The sequence below is a fragment of the Rhipicephalus microplus genome, chromosome X, assembly GCF_043290135.1.
Source record: "Rhipicephalus microplus isolate Deutch F79 chromosome X, USDA_Rmic, whole genome shotgun sequence".
Classification (NCBI taxonomy): Eukaryota; Metazoa; Arthropoda; class Arachnida; order Ixodida; family Ixodidae; genus Rhipicephalus; species Rhipicephalus microplus.
Genome location: NC_134710.1, coordinates 125,198,182 through 125,218,776, shown reverse-complemented (window position 1 = coordinate 125,218,776; position 20,595 = coordinate 125,198,182). Strand labels below are relative to the sequence as shown.

General features: G+C 45.1%; 2 protein-coding genes across 12 annotated transcripts in view; one reads left to right on the top strand and one right to left on the bottom strand.

Moving 5' to 3' along the window:
- LOC119181551 (protein FAM210B, mitochondrial) overlaps nt 1-20,595 on the top strand; it is a 375,755-nt gene that overhangs the window by 14,032 nt on the left and 341,128 nt on the right. For 8 of the 10 annotated variants that reach the window (XM_075877588.1, XM_075877586.1, XM_075877584.1 and 5 more), the window contains exon 2: nt 4,367-4,541. The exons of the other annotated variants lie outside the window; for them this stretch is intronic. In XM_075877588.1, the coding sequence (XP_075733703.1) occupies nt 4,367-4,541 (175 nt within the window). The remainder of the gene's footprint in view (nt 1-4,366; nt 4,542-20,595) is intronic. 10 annotated transcript variants of the gene reach the window in all.
- The window catches only part of LOC119176405 (peptide methionine sulfoxide reductase), a 39,021-nt gene continuing 37,605 nt past the window's right edge, over nt 19,180-20,595 (bottom strand). For both annotated transcript variants that reach the window (XM_075877583.1, XM_037427666.2), the window contains one exon: nt 19,180-19,797. In XM_075877583.1, the coding sequence (XP_075733698.1) occupies nt 19,572-19,797 (226 nt within the window). In that variant the 3' untranslated portion in view covers nt 19,180-19,571. The remainder of the gene's footprint in view (nt 19,798-20,595) is intronic.

The window sequence follows — 20,595 nt, the reverse complement described above, 5'->3', positions numbered from 1 at the left end:
CACCAGGCTGAGCACATATTATGGCCGGGCTCTGAAATCGCATGAAGGTGACGTGGGCGAGATGCAAAAGGCTGTGATGGCCACATACCGCCACGTCACCTCCACTGATGAATGCTCGGACCACAGTCTGTGCCCAGCTGGTGAAACTTCATGGTGTCGGCACAATGCCGCAAAAGCAAAGGGTGAGCCCGACCCCAGGCATGCCTACAATCTACCGAAAGACGTGGCAGAGGCATTACTACCGGTTTATACCCGGCTTTCGGAAAGAGCCCTGCTTCAAAGGTGCGAACACGGCAAAACGCAGAACTCCAACGAGAGCCTACATTCGGTAATCTGGAGTTTGGCCCCCAAGGAGCACCATGCGTCCCTGATCGCTGTTGAAGCAGCTGTTGCAGAAGCAGTGCTGCGCTTCAACACGGGCAATTTGAATTCTGCAACGGCAATCTTAGGTGAAATGGACATGAATGCGACAAGTACTGGTGCCAGGAGAGCGAGAGAAAAAGACCACCGTCGCAGCATTGTCTCCAACAAGAAAAGAACAGCCTCATTGGAACTCCGGAAGCTAGTGAAGAGGAGGCATGAGCACAGAATGCATTCAGACTATGCTTCTGGTGCGTTTTGAGGTTGTCTTGTTGCATCTTCTGCAATAAAAATGTGTGCCCACGTTTTTTCTCGATTTCTCAAAACGACAATTTTCATGTGCTTCCCATTATGCCGGAGCAATATCTCTTGTTCTATCTGGGTTATCATTACGATTTTTTTTGTTTCGAAGATAAATGCAGGGGATGTGTTGTAAAGTAAGTTTTATTGTAATAATTTTTGGAGAAAATTCTCTAAATGGATCTTTTGTTTCAAGTGTAGATGGGGAAATTTTTCATGTCATATTCAACATCCCACAACTTTGCTTCGAAATAGCCCAGAACAATGATTTATACTTTATTGCACACTGTGAACATACCGAATTGGTTCTATTGGTTGCACATCAATATCCAAGTTACAGTTAATTAGCTAATTAGGCCTTAATTGAAAAAGCCGCAGTTCATTATATCTTTAAAACTAATTGTCACAGCAAAAAAAGAATTAGATTTTTGAAATCAGCAGTAAAATCTACATAGACTCTCCAAATTTGACTGAGGTACTCGCAAAAATAAGAGTTTTTGGAAGGTGTAGCATCCCCCCTTAATCACTAAACACCTTTAAATTGACCTCAACACTCGCGTCACTTAACACTGGAAGAAAAAATGGAAACATGAGAATGGACTTAGCACTTGCATAACTCCTCTTCACTCCATTTTTTTTTGTCGATTTGCACTATGTGATAATGGTGTTTGGTTAATAACAAGTACGAACCAACTAGCCTAAGAAACACAACACTTGCAACCTACCTTACTCAAAATCACTGTACTGCGCTTGCAACAGTTTTTGTTCTGACTCAATGAACAATTTTTATGGGCTTATTATGCTAACACAGTGATCGGCAGGATTCACTGTGACACTCGTATTGTAACTATACTACTTTAGCAAACAGTATAATAAATGAAGGCACACTGACCGGCATCATGCTTGTGCCCTGCATATGGCCCATCAAGCTGGCACACAATTCTCTTTGCACACATGACCGACTGATACTTTACAGAATGCTACCTTTTGTGGCCTGAAAAGTATATCCGCTGGTTGACTGTAGGGCTGCAAATGGGCCTCGCCGTGCCGTCCACGAAGCCCCAGCAGTTGGGCAGGGGCGCACCTTTGTTGTACACAGCCTGCGAAGACAAGGAAAACATACCTGAAAATCTTGCATATGACTGAAGCACTAAAATCGCGCAGCATTGTAAAAAAAAATGAACAGCTTGACAACCTACATAAAGATAAAGAACTATAGAGTAGGGCTAGAACGTGCGTGCACTAAAATTACACAATATGAATATTACGTGCTTACTTCGGAGTACTCCTCCAGATCATTCAAGCTCAGCCAGCTGTGGTTGTTGACATCCGCAAGCAGGTGCCCGAAGGTGCTATCGATGTGGCCGAATAATTGGCTGACTATATTAGATAGCGCCGACGAGTGATGGCCAAAAAGGGGCTCCAAGTCCCACCATCTATTGGGGTACGCAAGCCTGCACAACCCCATCAAAAGCGCTTCTTGTCCGGACACGGTGACGCCTTGGCTGCTCCGAATTATTGGAATCTTCAGGGCCTCGGTCAGAACTTGCAGGTCTTTCTTGTAGAAGCGGAATTGCCTCTGGAAGGCCTGCTCGTCGATTTTGTTTATGTCTATATGGCCACCGGCTGATTTCCAAACCCTTCGTCCAGGCGCGCGGTAGCCGAGGAACAAATCTATCTCTGTCCAAGAAAGATTGAGGTAGAGCAGCTGGTCGCAGAGCACGCTGCAACGTCGACGACACAACGGTGGCATAAGTCTCAGAAGAACAGACGACGCCGATCACAAAGTCCTATTCGCATACGATGCCTCGTTTTTACACGTTGTTCTGTTGTCGCGCTTGTCGGGCTACGACCAGCCGTCTGGACTGCTTGGCATCGGCGGCACCGGCTTTAGTCACAACTGCGGCACATACGAAAAAAAAGTTTCTTTAGTGTTGAAAGCTGTCATAATAATAAAAAAATGATTTCTTGATAGTAATTCACGTCATTTCACTATGTACGTTAAATTTAACACTTTAAATCGTAAAAATAATATAAAATATACTTACGTGACCGGACGTTATGGCGCTGCGAGCGCAAGTGACTTTCGTGCGGCTCGCGTTTGCGTGCGTGCCACCGTGGTGCCAACTAAAAGGAATTCCGGTTGGGTATGGGTTGGGCGCGCAACGCCGCACGCTCCCAAGCCCGCAAGGCCCCAAGAGAATGCGTACCCAGCACTAAAACTCCCTTATGTAGCCCGTTTAATCAAATCTGAGCTTACGTTATACACCTGCAACATAGGTTGCCTGATGCGTTCGGAACCCATAAATGTTGAGCCGTTCGTTAAACTTGAACTGTATTTCCGAACAAAATTTTCATGGCTTATTGGGGCCGAATAACTGTAGCTTAACTGTGCGAGCCCTGATTCGATCAGTAGTTCATGCGGTAGAGCACATTTTATTTTATCCAGCTTGTTTTTGCTATGCTTAGAATTCATTATTTTGTGGTGGTTTATTAAATATTGTATGTGCCTCGCCCAAACTTTGTGTTCAAACTTTGCTAAGCACTTTTACTTGTACGAACAGTAAGGACAGTTTAGACCACCACCTCCTATGGCATTTAATAACAGATTACAAGCTTATGCCCGTCTGCTCAGAAACACACATGAAAACATTGAAAAACCACACACTGGCCACGAATAAAAGCACAGTCTTTGTCACTTGTGAATAGGGCTCCTGTGTGAGGGTCAAAACGTCATGCTTTCAATTGGGGTCAGCATGTTGTTTTAATTGTCTTCACATCAGATGACAAGCTTAAGTAAATTCTATAGGCATGCGCTACAGTTATTGAAGGGATCTGTGGTGTTTGGAGAAACGAATAAATTATTTAACGCTCAAAACTAGCAATAATGTTAAAGATCACAGTATGCATACATAAGGCATGCACATGTTACTGTGAAAATGGCAAATTGGACAGTATGTTTCCAAGCTGTTGGCATTGACGCAATTACACAACTTCAGAAATCAGTCTCATCAAATGTTTATTGTGTATTGCTAAATCGTGACCACTGCCTTCCAGTATTCTTGTTACCGAGATTGTTGCAGAAGCTTGCATGCTTTATTGGGATGGTATTTAGCTCAAGATGGGTGCGTTATATTAGCATTTCCACATTCTTTCCCATTATTTATTATACAGCCCGTAATGAGGGGTATGTTAGGGATGAGTGAGGGGCACTGCCTTTTTAGCCACCTTGAATCATTGAATTAACAGCCATAATTTAGCGGTTGACAATAGTAATTTAGTGAAACCAATTTTCTATGTTATCGGCATAATCATCCTAATGTAGGCAGCCGGAAGAAAGGTCATTAGTTGTGTTCAAACTAAAATTTGTAATTTAATTTTATGTGTTACCTCCAATGGATACTTGGTCAAAGTGTATACCGTCATGTACGAACTGCCCTATTAATGAATTGGCATGTATACGCACTATGCCAGAGTGCTATTCAACTATATTTTGTTACACATCTGTTATGTGGAAAATGCACATTCTTTCATAAGGTTGCAGCTATGTTCGCCAAAAACATTGAGGATGTTTTTGTTGGAACATGTCTGGTTTTCGTACATCCTACTCTTTAAAACACAATGTTCCAGTTCATTCTAAATAGAGTTCCAAATTCTGCTTTGCTAACAGACACATCAGTAAATTGTTTTTTTGTTTCTCTTGCAGCCTATACATGCTCGTCGTAGGAAGAGAGTGTGGGAGACGTCTGGACTAGCCCATCATCAAGGCTGGCTCGTGGAAAATTTGACTGCTGGTGCACATCAGCGGCGCATGGCTTCTGTTTCTTCTGAAAAGCGAGCTGCAGAGAGCCACCTGGTAGCTGTCTTCAAGAAGCACAAAGGTTCAGGGTGTTCAAAGTTAACCCTTTTGTTTTTCCTTAAAAGAAAAGTCAGCGCTGTAAGTTATGTATGTAAAGCCACCTCTGCTGATAGCTATGTATCCAGGAGGATACAATGTGAGACAATAATCGTCACTGTCAGCACTGCCATTAAGTTTTATTAATCAACTTAATAATGATTGCAGCAGGAGATCATGTATGTGTTAAATATTTGAGCCAGTCACATTTCTACATATTATCACTTGTAAGAATTCTAGCATGCCTGTGCTCAGATATCCTGCTGGAACTTTAGTTGCGGCTTGCATTATTATGTGTGCAGGACAGTGAGCACTAGCACAGACTCTGATTTCATGCAGTTAATGTGACCGTGGGTGGAAGGCATGGGCAAACATTAAAATGGTTACTCTTGCTATTCGCTGGCAATAGCAAGAACCGACTGCTCGTTCCCCTATGGAGTGATATTTTGCTGAACCTCACTGCCTTGCATGCGTAATCATGAAAAGCCGAATTAAACTTTCAAACGGGATATCTAGGAGCATAAACATAATCAAAAAAGTTTTCCAAGTGGGACTGTGTAGAAACACGACTGCCTCCAACTTTTTAATGCAAACATACCTGCTTATTTCCATTACTAAAATTTCAATATTTTTGGTTGACTGGGCAGATGACAGCATTATTTTATTACTTTGTGTCCCCCTGGACACAATCTGCCTAGGTGTTTTTCTGTTCTTAAGGCTAAAATTCAATGTTACTAGGCAGCGCATTTATGAATGTGTCAGTGCTACTTACTGAGCTCTTTATTGGATATTTCGTTTTTTCCAAGATATACTGAGTGAGTTGCTCGCCAGACTTGCATGTCATGTTAATGGACGCCTTATGTGCAATTGGCCATTTAAAAACACTTTTCGTGTTGTGATAAAAAGTAGCACGTTAATGATTTTAAGTGTGAATACACTTTATAAGCGACCCCAAACCATCCACTGTCGGCGGCGTCCGCAGTCTTCTCTCTATCTTTAAAAGAAAGAGGACTTGGCGGGCTGCAGCGCGACGCTCTACTGAATAAGCCACGGACGCGACGCTGATATCGGTGTCAGTAACGCGCCTTATATCTTTAACGCCACTGCGCGCATCACCCTCCCCCTTCGCTCGCTCCTCCGCTCTCCTCGCTAGCTGCAGCTGCGCGCGCACCCCTCTCTCTCGCGTGCCCGCCTTCTCTCTCAGTCTCCCGTCGAGAGCGGGTTGTGCGATGGATGTCCCGGAGGCAACGCTACCATCAACAACGAATGCAGTACAACCGAATGCCAGCACTGCACCCGTTGTTGGAGGTGACAATACCGCGGTGGTTTTGCCGACGTTGGAAGACAAGGCGGCGCTGCGAAGGGCTCGTGAGACCGAACGTAAGCGGGCGAAGCGTGCAGCGGATGCCGAACTGCGTGCTCGCGAGGCCGAGGACAAGCGGGCGAAGCGTGCAGAGGATGCCGAACTTCGCGCTCCCGAGGCCGAGTACAAGCGAGCGAAGCGTGCAGCGGATGCCGAACTGCGCGCTCGCGAGGCCGAGGACATCCTCATAGCATCACCCCGTGCATTCCCACTTAACCATGTTCACCCTCGGGGAAATGCTTGGGAGTTTTTTTTATCTTCAGTGTAACCTTCACGAAATATTCTATTTTAATATATTTTTGTTACCGTAGTTATTTCATTGCCTTTGAAAAGTTCAATTCATAAGTGCAATTAAGTGTTTTCCCACTGTCATACTTCATCATACCTAACTTTGCCAATACCAAACCATGTCGGATATTTTACAGTGACACATACTCATGTTTAACTTTGTTTATGATAACTGATAGAAGGCATACTAGAATATTGTAACGTGACTCCTTGGATCGGGGGGGTTAAATGGTGAATTTTTTCAACTACATAGTAATATCTGCTTGCTTTACTTCAAGTCAAGTGTAATGAGAATAATATTTACCGAGGTTAACGTGTTAAAACCACGATATAATTATCAGGGACACTGGAGTGGAGGGTTTGAGATATTTTTGACCACCTGGGGTTCTTTAAGTGCATCCACGTCTAAGCAGACAGGTTTCATGCATTTCCTCCTTAATCGAAATTGTAGCCACCAAAGCCATGGTTTGATTTTGCGGCCTTCAGTTTAGCAGTCAAGGGTTACTTGAAGCGTATATTAGTTGTGGGCTCTGTGGTCTTGCTTCCATGATGCATCTTAAGTACAGCAGTTTTGTGCCAACCAGGCATCTCTACTAGTGCACTGGTGTTGTGTTTTTGCATTTATAATTTACTGTAATATTTAAGTATTTTATCAAGATGCATTTCGGAGCAGCTCTGCGAAGTTGTGCTGGTGTTTATTACATTCCTAATTTTTTGCAAGAGGTAATGATTGCTGCATGTATTCTGAGTTAGATATGAAGTTACGAATTTCCCTTCTTTTATACTCTGTAAGAGTGTAAAGCCCAACAAGTCACTCTGATATACTTTGCATATTGTACATCAGATGGCTAAATTTTGTGTGCAGAGCTTATATAAGCAGCCCATAGTGTTTCGAATGCCTTGAAAACTGCCTTAGGGTGAGAAAAAACTGTTGTGAAGAGTGGGATAGTCTGGGTGAACAGTGGAAGTTCCTCAGATAGGCTGGCTGGCGTTTTGATAGGAGGACTTATGTTCGTCAAAAGTGGCTTTCCTTCTCATCCTTGGCATGTTAGCTTTAAGGGGGTTAGTAGAGACGTCATCTCCTGGTGGTGGTGCGTGTCCTTGTTGGCAATTGCCGTCGGAAAAGAAAAAAAACTAGAAAGCAAACAAGTGCAGTCCTCTCTTCACTTCAAGTTGGCTGGTAGCAATTCACAATGTTCTCGGAGGGTAGAGAAAAAAAGGGAAGCAAAAAAGAGGAAACACGCAAAGTGGGAGTGGTGTGCTGCCGCTACAGACTTGAAAAAAGCAAAGAGCTTGAAAGTTCGAAGCCAGCAGACGGTCCCCGCGTTTGGCCATCACAAAGGGTTGCCGACGATAAAAGCCTATGCTGTTCTCGAACATCTATGCATGGGACTCGTAAGAAAGCGGTTACAAAAAGGCGCAAGAGAGAAGCAGGGGGCTATCTTTAAATGCTAAGATGTCAAAGGTAAGCGACACCAGATGTGTTTGGAAGAGAATGTGTATAATTGGGAGTCATTGGTTAAAATATGCTTTCACTATCCCCGTAAGTGGCCCGCTCAACACAGTTGCCTCAAGAATTCGGCAGCATGTTGGCAGAGAAATAGAGAAATTCAGAATGCAAAGGAAATAAGCATCAACGAGAGAAAAACAGAAAGGAAAAAATGAAAAAAGGCGGGTTGGAGGTAGATGACACGCTAGCGTTAACAGACGAGGAAAGGAAAAAAGATATGCAGAGAAATTCGTGGCTTGACGATGACTCAATGGTGCACGGTAGGAGTGTTTTTTGAAGCGACAAAATAAGAAAGAAAGCTGTGGTTCAAAGGTTCTGGAAAATAAAAACTTCGTAGTTGTGTGTATATAGACGCATGTATATCTATATTTATAATTTAAAAAATTTTGAGAGAACATCAATAGTACAACTTGTAGTCTAGGAGCGATTCCATGTAATACCGGTTATGTCTATTTGAAGGTTGAACCTTTCTCATTTTTAAATGCTGTCGGAATTATGCTGTGGCTTTCAGCGATTCCGAATTGCGACGTGCTACATTGATTCGTGATCGGTGTAGGTGCTTACATTTGTGTATCAAATATCATTCCATGTATTTCCTTTCTCATGGTGAGCAGAACTTTGTAGAACATAAAGCTTTGCTTGGTCGAAATTGTGGCCTTGTTGGTTGAAGTGACTGGCTACTGCTTTTGGTAAATTGTGTTTTGTGTCTGCACAGTGGCCATTCAGTCTTACGTGAATTGGCTGCCCGGTTTTGCCCATATATTGTCTGCAGGTGGCACACTTAAGACAGTATATTAGGTTGTTCGAAGTGCAGATGAAGATCGATGGGGCCTTGTGAATGTAGTCAAATTCTGTGCTTTTTAAGTTGTTAGCCAGCTATATATTTTTACAGGTGGAGCATCTGGGCCAGCCACAGGGACGAGCCGTCCTAGTGTTTGCTTTAAGTTTTGCGGGAATTAGCAATGCGTGGCACGTGGCATTTGCAACGCTAACTTAAAGACATGCTTGTTCACACAAACTTAGACTAGGACGTCTGATCCCTGTGGCGGGCCCAGGAGCTCACCCTGCAAATATATACAGCCGGCTACCAACATAAAAAGCATTCACTATAATACTACATTCACAAGGTCACATAGAGCTTCACCTGCACTTTTAAACAACCTAATATACTTTTCTGAGTGTGCCAGCTGTAGAAAACAATATATAGGCGAAACTGGGCCGCCAATTCACGTAAGACTGAACGGCCACCATGCAGATACAAAGCACAATTTACCGAAAGTAGTAGCCAGTCAATTCTACCAACAGGACCACAATTTCGAATAAGCAAAGCTTTACGTTCTACAAAATAATTTCCGGTCACCACGAGAGAAGAAATACATGAAATCATACTTTATACACAAATTTATGTCCCTACACCCATCGGGAATCAATGTTGCACATGGTAATTTGGAATCGCTGAAAGCCATTGCACAATTGCGGCCGTATTTAGGGACTAAAAACGTTCGACCTTCAAATAGACATAACTGGTATTACATGGAATCACCCCTAACCTACATATTGTAATAATAATAATCACTCTAAATTTTTAAAATTTTAATTATAGATATACATGTGTCTATATACACACAACTACGAAGTTTTTATTTTCCAGAACATTTCAATCACAGCTTTCTTTCCTCTTTTGTCGCTTCAAAAAACACTCCTACCGTGCACCATTAAGTCATTGCCAAGCCACGAATTTCTCTGCATATCTTTTTTCCTTTCCTCGTCTGTTAACGCTAGCGTGTCGCCTACCACCCATCCGCCTTTTTTTCATTTTTTCTTTTCTTTTGTGTTTCTCTCGTCATTGCTTATTCTCTTTGCATTCCGAACTTGCCTATTTCTCTGCCAACATGCCCCCAAATTCTTGAGGCAATTCCGTTGAGCGGGACACCTATGGGGTAGCGAAAGCATATTTTAACCAATGACCTTCCCCAATAAACACGTGGTCTTCCGAACAAATCTGGTGTCGCTTACCTTTGACATCTTGGCATTTGAAAGTAGCCGCCTGCTTTTTTCTTGCGCCTTTTTGTAACCTCTTTCTTATGAGTCCCATTCATAGATGTTTGAGAACGACATGGGCCGTTATCGTCGGCAACCCTTCGTGATGGCCAAGTGCAGAGACCGTCTGCTGGCTTCGAACTTTCAAGCTCTTTTCTTTTTCCGTGTCTGTTGCGGCCACCCATTGGCAGCACACTGCTCCAACTTTGGGCGTTTCCTTTTTTTTTTCTTTTTTTCTCCACCCTCTGAGAACATTCTGAATCACTACCACCCAACTTGAAATGAAGCAAGGACTGCACTCCTCTGCTTTATAGTTTTTTTTTCAGGCTACGATTGCCAACAGGGACACATGCCACCACCAGGAGATGACGTCTTTACTAATTCCCTTGAAACTAATATGCCAAGGATGAGAAGGCTAGGCACCTTTGACGAAGATAGGTTCTCCTATCGAAACTTTGGTCAGCCTATCTGAGGCATTTCCACCTGTCGGCTCTCATTTTGATTTTGTTGTGAAGAGTGTGTTTTTGAGAAATGGATGCTGTCTCTATTACCTAGAAAGATGCTGAAAAATAAAACTTGAAATTTTAATATGTGGTGAAGCTTCATGGGGTGAGGGCTGATCTGTTAATCATCTTTCTTCAGCCACTGACCTTACCTGTTCGAATATTGACGGTAAAATGCTCTAATTGTAGTATGTATGGAATATCATAATAAATGTGTTTGCTTTCAGTTGAGAGAAAACCTGTAATGTGGTACATGTACTTGACATTTATCTTACGCCAATATATGTCTACTTTTAGGAAGTGGGAAAAGATATTTATCAATAAGTGGAAACGATGTCTACCAAAGCACTGTTATTTTTGTATAATCAGAAAGTTTGAAATGAACTAGGTGAGGCTGAACTCGCATGGTTTTGCGATACCAAGTGTAACTGCAAATTAAGTTGCTAAATTATGTATATGTCTGCATCCTGCATGAGACGTGTGCACTGTTATGGGTAATAATGTTTTCAATATAATGTGTTTGTGTGTCTACACAAGCATATGCATACCAAGCATCCTTGCTGTATCGAGTCACTGAGCCACCAATTGATATACCCGAGATGTTTATGCTATTTAACACTGAATATTTGTAGTTAATTGTATAACTATAAAAGGCAGTCTAAATTTCTATAGTCGGCTTTACAAAGAAGGCTTTGAGGAATATCATTCCATTTCAGTAAGCTTGCTTATACACACACACGCACGCACACACACACACACATATAATGAGATCAAACAGACAATATTGCCAAGTAAATATAGGGAAGTTATTAGACCGAATTGTAATGTAAATGTGAAGAAAGAAATGTGGGTGAAAAGATAACTTGCCATGGACAAGAACCGAACCTGCGACCTTCCAATAACGCGTTACTCGAAAGTCGTACACCCTTTCAACACCTTCTTAGAAGGGTGTTGAACACCCCAACATTTTGCTGAACACCCTTCGTGTAGGGTGTTCAGCTAACACCCTTTAAGTAGGGTGTATTTGAAAACACCCATAAGGTGTTCCTCTGGCGACAAGCCAGTTTACACCCTTAAGGGTGTAAAAAAAATTTACACAGCGTTCAAGTCCCTCACCTGATATGTCAAACGTTTACTAAATGTTACCGTTTCGCTACCGTTGCTGACATTCTTCAGTACAAACATCTTCTAGATCCCCGCGATGTTGGAAAGTCTGCTTCTCGTTAACCACCGTGACCATCGCGCCGGGTTCCGCGTCGCCAGAGGCAGCCCTGTCATCGGCAGCATCTAGACGCGACAGCTATGGATGAGCAAACGGAGGCGAAGACAGTGACCCAGCAGCGCTTGAACTTAGCGAATGGACTCCTATAATCCGTGCGTACAAAGGTAAACAGCCAAGCCCTCAAACGCAAGTTCTACCCTCTCATTCATTCTCGGTTTCCGCTAAGCCAAACGCGCGTGTCCTGTCGGCGCTCCAGCCAACGCTGCCCCTGTGTCTTTCAAGCCGAGCTGCCGCGCTCAGCAAGAACAACTGCGCGTGCCATAGGCGGTCACGCTGCGAAGTGAACAACTTCCTTTGCTCCCTTCCGGCATCATAAAAGTCGTTTTCCGACCAAGAGGAGGACTCGCCTTGAACGGGGCCATGGCGCAGCCACTCATGCAAGGTCTGCAGGTCACCGCTGCTGGCAGGGACCTTGGAGAGCTTCACCTCCGGATACAACCTACGAACAACACCTTCACGGTCGCTACCTGTCACGAGAGAACCACCCTACACCTCGTCCAACTCAAAGAATTGGTTCTCCGAAAGACCAGCTACCCTGTCGCTACCTACAGAACACCGCCACCCGCTGCAGTGCGTGGCTTCCTCTCGCAAGCCTACTGGTAGAAAACTCTGGAGCAGATGCCAAAGGACCTTCAGACCCGTAACCCAGACGCTGGTATCATCGCTGCCCGCAGGATGGGTAGTACCCTCTCCATATTTATCACCTTTGCACACGGACCAGTACCTCACACCATACACTACATGAGTGTAGTGTATTGGTGCACCCAGTACAAGGGAAGCCCAGATGCATGCACAAACTGTCGCCGAGCGGGCTACAGTTACGATGTGTGCCCCCACCCCAAGAGTGGCCTCTGCTCACGATGCGGAGACAAGCATGACCGGCAAGATGTTCCCTCCTGTATCTCAAGCTGCATTCTCTGTGGGGGCCAGCACCTCACAGGCACTGGATCATGCAAGGTGAGAAATCCTGTCACAAAATGATGCAGCCAACCACCTAAGACAACGTTCCTTACCAAAGAGGACTTTTCACCCCTCGGCAACACCCGCCCATCTACGTCTGCGTAGTCCTCCGGGGCAGGAGCGGGCGGCATGACCTCCCCGGACACGGAACTGCAGGCTCTGCGGGAAGAGGTAAAGCAGCTCAGGGCAGCCTTCTCTACTTCCACCCCAACTCTCCCTCCAGTTTCACCGCCCCAATCTTTTCCCACCCCATCTCACCAGCCTCCTCAGAAAAAAGGAGGCCTGATGAGAGCCCAGCCCAACCCATAGACTTGGAAGCGAAATTTCAGTATCTCGCAGAAAAGTTAGAAGCCAGGTTCACAGAGTGCACTACGGCGCAAGTCACTGCACTATGTCAAAATATGATAGATGCTACCATTATCCGTATTGTGAAAATGTCCTCTAGAGCATCATGACCAAAGTGGAAGAGCGTTTAGCTCATCTTACATCTGGGCTCTCAGCAGCCTCTCCTCCCACAGCCCCACTTCCAAAACCCCTGCTTTGCCCTTCCGCATTACAACATGGCTCCTCCGACGGGCCGTAATTCGTTACAAATTAGCCAGTGGAACTGCAGGGGCTTTCGGCGAAAGCGTGACCCTCTGCAGCAAATCATTAATAATTCTTTGTTACCACCAGATATTATTGCAATTCAAAATGCAAATGTTCGCAGGCAACTGCTCGGGTATACTGTTATTCCATCAGACTCCACAGATGTTTCTCGCGTAATAACATACATCGGTAACTCCTTGCGTTACGTGCAGCATATCACTTCCCCTATCGCTCACACCTTAATTGAAATTTTAGCCCCTAACCCTGCATGGTCCCCCCTTTCTGTTCTTAACTGCTATCTTCCACGATAGTCTGTTCAGTTACTTCTTTCTCTTCTCAAGTCCGCCCCACAATTGGCAGCAATGAATCCCCTGCACATGATGGGTGACTTTAATTGCGCTCGCGTGAACTGGGGCTACCAGCGCACTAACCCCAGGGGCACAGGCCTATGCAATGAAGCATTGATGCTCCATCTGACCACTTTTAATGATTTCAGCCTGCCTACTCGGATTGGTAATGGTGTCACAGCTGACACTAGTCCTGACCTCACGCTTGGCAGAAATATCACCGATTTGCAGTGGGAAAGAACGCAAATGACATTGGGCAGTGACCACCACCTAATTGGCATTGCAGTGAATTTTCAACAACCTTGGCGTAAATTTACCGTTAGGCGAGTTAAGTGGGACCAGCTCTGCAAATTCAGGCAATCGCGGCCAACATAGCCCCCTTAGACTTTGACTCCTGGGTTATGCAGTTACAGGAGGACATTCACCATAATACCCAAACGCTAGATACAACCACGAAAATCCCCGTTACCGACAGTAAGCTCGTCCATCTCTTGGAAGCTCATAATAATATTACGCAAAGGTGGAAAGTTCAAAAGCACAACCAGAAACAAAAAAATCAAACTTGCACAGCTTCAAACGTTAATAGAACAGCACAGCACAACCCTTTGCCAAGCTAACTGGGCTCAAATTTTTGAGAATCTCCACGGAAATTTCCCCACAACCCGTGCTTTACATATGTTGCGCCACATGCTAGACCACACCCAATCTAAAAACCAGTCGCGTCTTAGCGTTCGCCGCCTCACTCATAACCATCGGCAGGACACCGATGCCTTCCTTGCACAGGTGAAGTGCACCTATGCCCCACCAGGTCGTCCTACCAAACACCACACGAATACACTGGCAGATCCAAACCCCAGCTTGATGCCCTTATTGCAAAATTTCGCGCAGCCTTACTAAAATTACGTAATACAGTGCCCGGTGAAGATCAAATTACTAACACTGCCATTTGAAATTTTGATGATACTTCCATATCTGATCTAGTGAACTACTTTAATATTTGTTGAGAAGCTGGTATCCTCCCTGCCTCCTCGAAATACACGAAAATCATATTTATCCACAAACCTCACAAACTCATCACCATCGACAATATTCGTCCTATTTCATTAACATCCTGTCTTGCCAAGGTCTTCGAGCACATAATCCTTGCTAGGCTGATGATGTACATGGAAGAAAATGAACTTGTCCCCCACAGTATGTTAGAATTTTGTGCGCATCTTTCTGCGCAAGATGCCCCGCTCCAATTTACTCCTGACATGCTTGACGACACAATTCCCCCCCATACTAAAGCTAAAGGCCTCAGAACTCATAACTATGTCTGCGCCTTTCTCTCTGTGCGCACTGCCTCCTTGTACATTGATAACCTGAGCACGGCCTCCTATACGCTTGGCGATGTTGGAACTCCTCAAGGTGCGGTCCTCTCCCCCTTCATCTTTAATATTGCTTTCATTCCCTTAGCCCACAAACTCTCATCCCACACCTAAAGCACACCTTGTACGTGGATGATATAATGACATGGAGTACATATGCTTCTGACGCACAAATAGAAGAAACTCTCCAATTAGCAGCCGACACCTTCTCAGCTCGCACGTCATCTATTGGGCTCGAATGCTCCCCCTCTAAATCCGCGCTCCTTTTTATGAGACCTAAATTAGCCGCTAACTCGCTCATCGAAATCACACTATGAGGAACCGCTATCCTCCTCACGCCCACACTGCGAATCCTTGGCCTTTACTTGCAGAATTCCGGACGGAATTACCGCACCCTCAAAACACTCAAGGCTTCTACGCAATCGGTATTGCAGCTTTTACGCCGCGTATCTTCTATGCACAAGGGTTTGGATGAAGTGGACAACATGAAAGTTGTGCATGCTTTCACACTATAGCCACATTCTATATGCCACCCCGTATCTTAGGCTGAACCGCACAGAAAATGAACGCGTGAATGCCATGACTCGCCTTGCAACTAAGGCAGCCCTGAGCCTTCTTCGTAGCACAAGCACACTCAATTTTTTTTAACCGTGCATGCACAATACCCTATCTGGGCTATAGATGAGGCACATATTTAGGCACATTATTTAAGACTCCGGTCTAGCGCCACTGGCCACCATATTCTCGCCTCCCTTAAGCATACCCGCTGATCAACCAACCTGCCTGGCCATTCCAAGACACATTCATGCCTCTAGAATAGTCAAACCCTTGCCCCGCAATGTGCACCCTCAGCATCACATCGCTCGCCGCGTGGCTCGCGAACAAGCCCTTGACAAAAGTTACGGACAAGCTAAGGATGTCATTTGGGTCACCCAATGGGTGCAGCAAACATAAGCATAACATAAGCATGTCTTCCATTTAAGGCCCCACAATACAGTATCATTCATTCAAATGTTCCTAGCACATTGATGATTGATATGTGAGGTTTAACGTCCCAAATCACCATATGATTATGAGAGACGCTGTAGTGGAGGGCTCCGGATATTTCGACCACCTGGGGTTCTTTAACGGGCACCCAAATCTGAGTAGACGGGTCTACATTATTTCCGCCTCCATCAGAGATGCAGCCGCTACAGCCGGGATTTGATCCCGCGACCTGTGGGTCAGCAGCCGAGTACCTTAGCCACTAGACCACGTCTCTCATAATCATATGGTGATTTTGGGACGTTAAACCCCACATATCAATCAATCAATCAATCAACTAAAAGTATATATATATACGCTCAAAGCCCTTAGGTATATACTTCTTTCCTTATGTATATATATAAATATATATATATATATATACATATATATATATATATATATATATATATATATATATATACGCTAAAAGTCGCTGAAGTTCGCTAAGAAATGCTTCGCACTTGAAAGAACAAGGAGGCTCACCAGTAAATATACGACTGGAAGTGTGGGCGACACGGCAGCAAAAAGCATTAAGTGAAAAGTCAGAGAGGCGGTGAGAATTTATTGGAGGTCAGCGAAAGAAAATAAGCTGGCTGTCAGTAACTACCGAAAGGGCAAGAGCGAAATAAGGCGGGATAGGTTTTTTGATAATTGAAAGGGAAGCGGGTTACTGTTCGAAGCGAGGTCAGGTTGTCTTATAATGCGTAGTTATGAAGCAAGATTCAGTAAAGAAGAACAATGTACACTGTCGTCCATTATGAAAGGGAACACGCGAACGCGTGGCCTGCGCTCTGAGGCGGCTGCTTACAATACCATCAACCGACAAGTGAAGAAACCACGTTCCTTTTTGGCGTCATCTATGGCCAAACAAGATAACGGGTCATGGTCGGTAGGCAAGCGCTGATAGATTACGTTCTCTCGCTGCTCGAGCAGCGAGCAATATCGGGCGATTACTGCAGCTTGCGCCTTGGTCGCGCACAATGTTTGATATGTTGGCAGTGGACTGCGCACTGGAGGTCTGAGCAGAGAGAGAATGCAATCTAGCAGCACTTGTCTACTGGCCATAACTCATTATTATTTTTTTTGGCAACAGATGACACTGAAAGCGAAGGTGTTTTCTTTTGCTGTCGGTTGATGGTGCTGTAGGCAGCCGCCACAGCAATGCAGCAAATTAAACAACGTGGCATAGGTAGTCTTGCTTTAGGAGCACACGGGAATACCCCAAATCAGGGGGTGCAAGGAGACATGGGATGGACATAGTTTGAGTGCAGGGAAGCTAGCAGCAAGATAGAATTTGAGGAGCGATTGAGAAAAACGGAAGAGAAGCGTTTTCAGTTCCTTGTACATGAAGAATGCCGATACTAAATGGAGGAAACGAACTCGAAATTAGTCTTTAGACAACAGCAGAATACCGAGTCAATAGGAAACATCGGTTAAGAAGAAGGTGAAGGAAACGGAGAGGGACATGTGGAACATGGGAATAATTACGAAATCATCACTGGAGATCTACCAAACTTTTAGGCAGGAAATTGCAAGTGAAACGATCTACGATAACTGTTGGGGTAGTTCTCTGCTCTTCGAGGCTAGAACGGGAGTATTGCGGACCAAGACGTACCGAGCAAAATACGAAGGCACAGACACGGCATGTAGTGCGTGTGGAGTTGAGGAGGAAACGGCTGAACATTTGATAATGTTATTTAAAGGGCTCCACCCTATAGTCGAACCTAATGGCGCCGAATTTTTCAAAACATTGGGGTTTAGAGACAGTGAAGACAAAATAGACTTTAAACGGGTAGAAATAACCAGGAGGAGGCTAACTGATTGGTGGCTACAATCGAGGTGCGAGTGAAATTCAATCCTTAAACACACAGTGATAGTACTTAACTTTATGACTAGGTAGCGTGAGCCACCGCCCAATATAAAGGGAACAGCCGAATCCGTCCGTCCGTTCGTCCGTCCATTCATCCATCCATCCATCCATCAGAGCGCAGACCACACGTTTGGGTGTTCGCGTGTTCCCTTTCATAAATGACGAGAGTGTACATGCTGTGGGGGAGTTAAGGAAACAATGAAACATGTTCTGACTGAATGCGGCGATATCCACCCATGGTATACGTGTAGGTATACAAGCGTATACAAGTGGCTTTAGGTTTCAGGGACAAACGTGGAAAGGTGAACCAGCGAATAGAGGAGGCGCTGGCTGAACACGTCCGCGATAGAAGCAAGTATGTGACGGTTAGAGTATTATAGTGGCAGAAAAGTAAAGATAAAGGGCAGAAATAGATGGAACACATTTATATTTTTCTTTGTTATAATAAGATCGATTTAATTGAAGTACATAAAGCATCAGGCCAACATGAAAAGAAAGATTTATTTTCGTCTTTGTTTTCTTGCGAGCCTGGTGGCACACGTAACCGCTCCGTTATAAAGGGGACGCTGATAGCAACCATTCATCCGTCCAGCTTATCAGCTGCCATTTTTCGAACGCATGGGCTTCTATAGAGCATTCACTACCAGTTGTATCTACCTTGGAGAGGTCGCAGTGCCGCGTCAAAAAAACATGCGCTGATGAGCTGCTAAGCGCACGCGTGGGCAGCCAACGCCGACGCCAAAACTTATCTGCGAAACGAGCCGTTTAACGCTATCAGATGAAAAGTGGCACCGCACGTGTATGGTCCCAAGCATATTCTAGGGACCATAGCAAGTGCAACTTGGAGGATGTTGGCACGCCGCTACAGGAGAAGTTCCTCGCGGTTATGCATGCGTACTCACTCTTCTCGCGATGACCAGTGGGCCTTTTCACCAGAGTTGGGGCGAATACGCCTGCAGGACCACCGACAAGTGCAACTCGGCGGGACGTACGACCTCGGACGAGCGCCTGATCTTCGACTTAGCGCATCTTTTTGTGTATTTTTGTGCTCAATGGTGACACAGCAATGTTGGCGTTTCGTTAACAACAAAGGGTCCAGGGAGGTAAGGAGCCGGGAAACGTATGTAGTGTGTTTTAACCTTGTTTGCTTTTGGAGAATGTTACCCTTCTGCTGGCATCATTCCTGAAAGAAGAAATACGTGGCAGGGCTTACTGGACGGAATAAAAACAGTGATTGCTCAGTTTACTAGACGACTGAAGAAGTGTGTGCATATGCGTACAGTGACTCGGTAGGTATGGAATAACTTGCTGTCATATAGTCGGATGACTGGCGTCTGTGTGCGATAGTGTGCGGTCTACCAAGTAACGCACAGCGACGATACAGAGGGCCCCAGGAACTGAAGGAGAGAGGGAAAAATCGTTAATGCCAGCTTGCGGGCGCTTTCTTGCATGCAGCAGAGAAATATTTGACTCGCACATGTTCATGTGATCATGAAAGTTTTATTCGCGTGTTGAAAAAAATTTGTAGTTCCTCTTTATTTAGCGCGAAAAGTATTTCATCACTTTCTATATTTACACATTCAAACATAAATAACAATGGTTCAAACAGGTTTGAGGCAGTTTATCTGCAGAGTGAATTAGCCGGAACAGTCACGCCGCCAAATAGTGCTGTAGGCGACGAGCCTATAGCCTTGGAGCTGGAGATAGAACGCAATTGCAAATTGATGATACAAAAAATACGGCCATGTCTGACAGGACGTAATTTATTCGAAAATAAAATCTAATGTTCTATAGTTATGTCGAGTAAAACCATCCCGTGTCCAGCCGAGCGCGACCCCTGCTCGTGCGTAGCGAGTGCTCCTCGCGGGACTCTCAGCGAGGTCTGCCTTTTCGGATGAGGGCGCGAACGGCGTCGATCTGGTCAGAGGAAAGGCCCAGCTGGTTGCATTCAGCATCGAATGCGGCCATGGTGCCGTAGCCGGACACGTAGCCGTTGAGTCGAGTCGCCACGTGGCTCCGGGTCACGTCCTTCATGCCGGACTGTAGCAGGCTCTTGTACAGCGCGGTTTGACGCTGGAGTCGGTACTTCTGGTGGTGCCTGCAGAACAAACGACGGCAGTGCGCTGAAGAAATCTCGTTGCGTCTACATTTTGGCGAGGCTTCAATTAAAGACTCGAGCTTGGCTCGTGTTCCAAAGGATGTCGACAGACGCGTAAAACTGCTCCGTCCTCAGGCACCTCTTTAGTGTTCCGCAACGATTCGAGCTTTTTAACGCTCAAGAGCCGGTTGTGGTAGCAACGTTGTTACAATAACTCCGGCAAAATCGTGGCCTGGGCGTAGGCCACCCCCGAGGGCGACCGGAGAACCGGTCTCTCTCGCCGCCTAACGGGCTAGCCAATATGGCGTTTTTTTCCCTTGTCATTGACGTTTCGAGATTTATGGCCAGCTGCTGCCGCTAAAAACTTCTAATAATTGAGAAAAAATGAATTTTAATAAAATTGTCAGCAATATTCCAGTTCAGTTTTTTTTTTTTTGCTATTACGAGGCTATATCTGGAGCACATTCGTTGCGTCGTCCCACCGGGGGTGGCGCCAGTGGGTAGTTCAGGGTACCAAGCCGCCCCCTAAAAGTCTTGCTTGCTCCTGCTTTACCCCTCCCCCCCCACTAGATCAGACATGATCATATCGCAACGTGTAAGTTACCTGGCTGCCCCCCCCCCCCCGGCCCAAAAATTCTGGTGCCACCCTTGCGTCACACTGGACCGAAATTGACACTGTGTTAATGTAAACGTGATCAACCTCAGCTTTTGTACCTCGCGCTCTGTGTTTTATGTAGTGCTAATCAGGACACGTCGAAGCTTTGTATCAGTTCGAAAAAAAACGACGCCTATGACGTG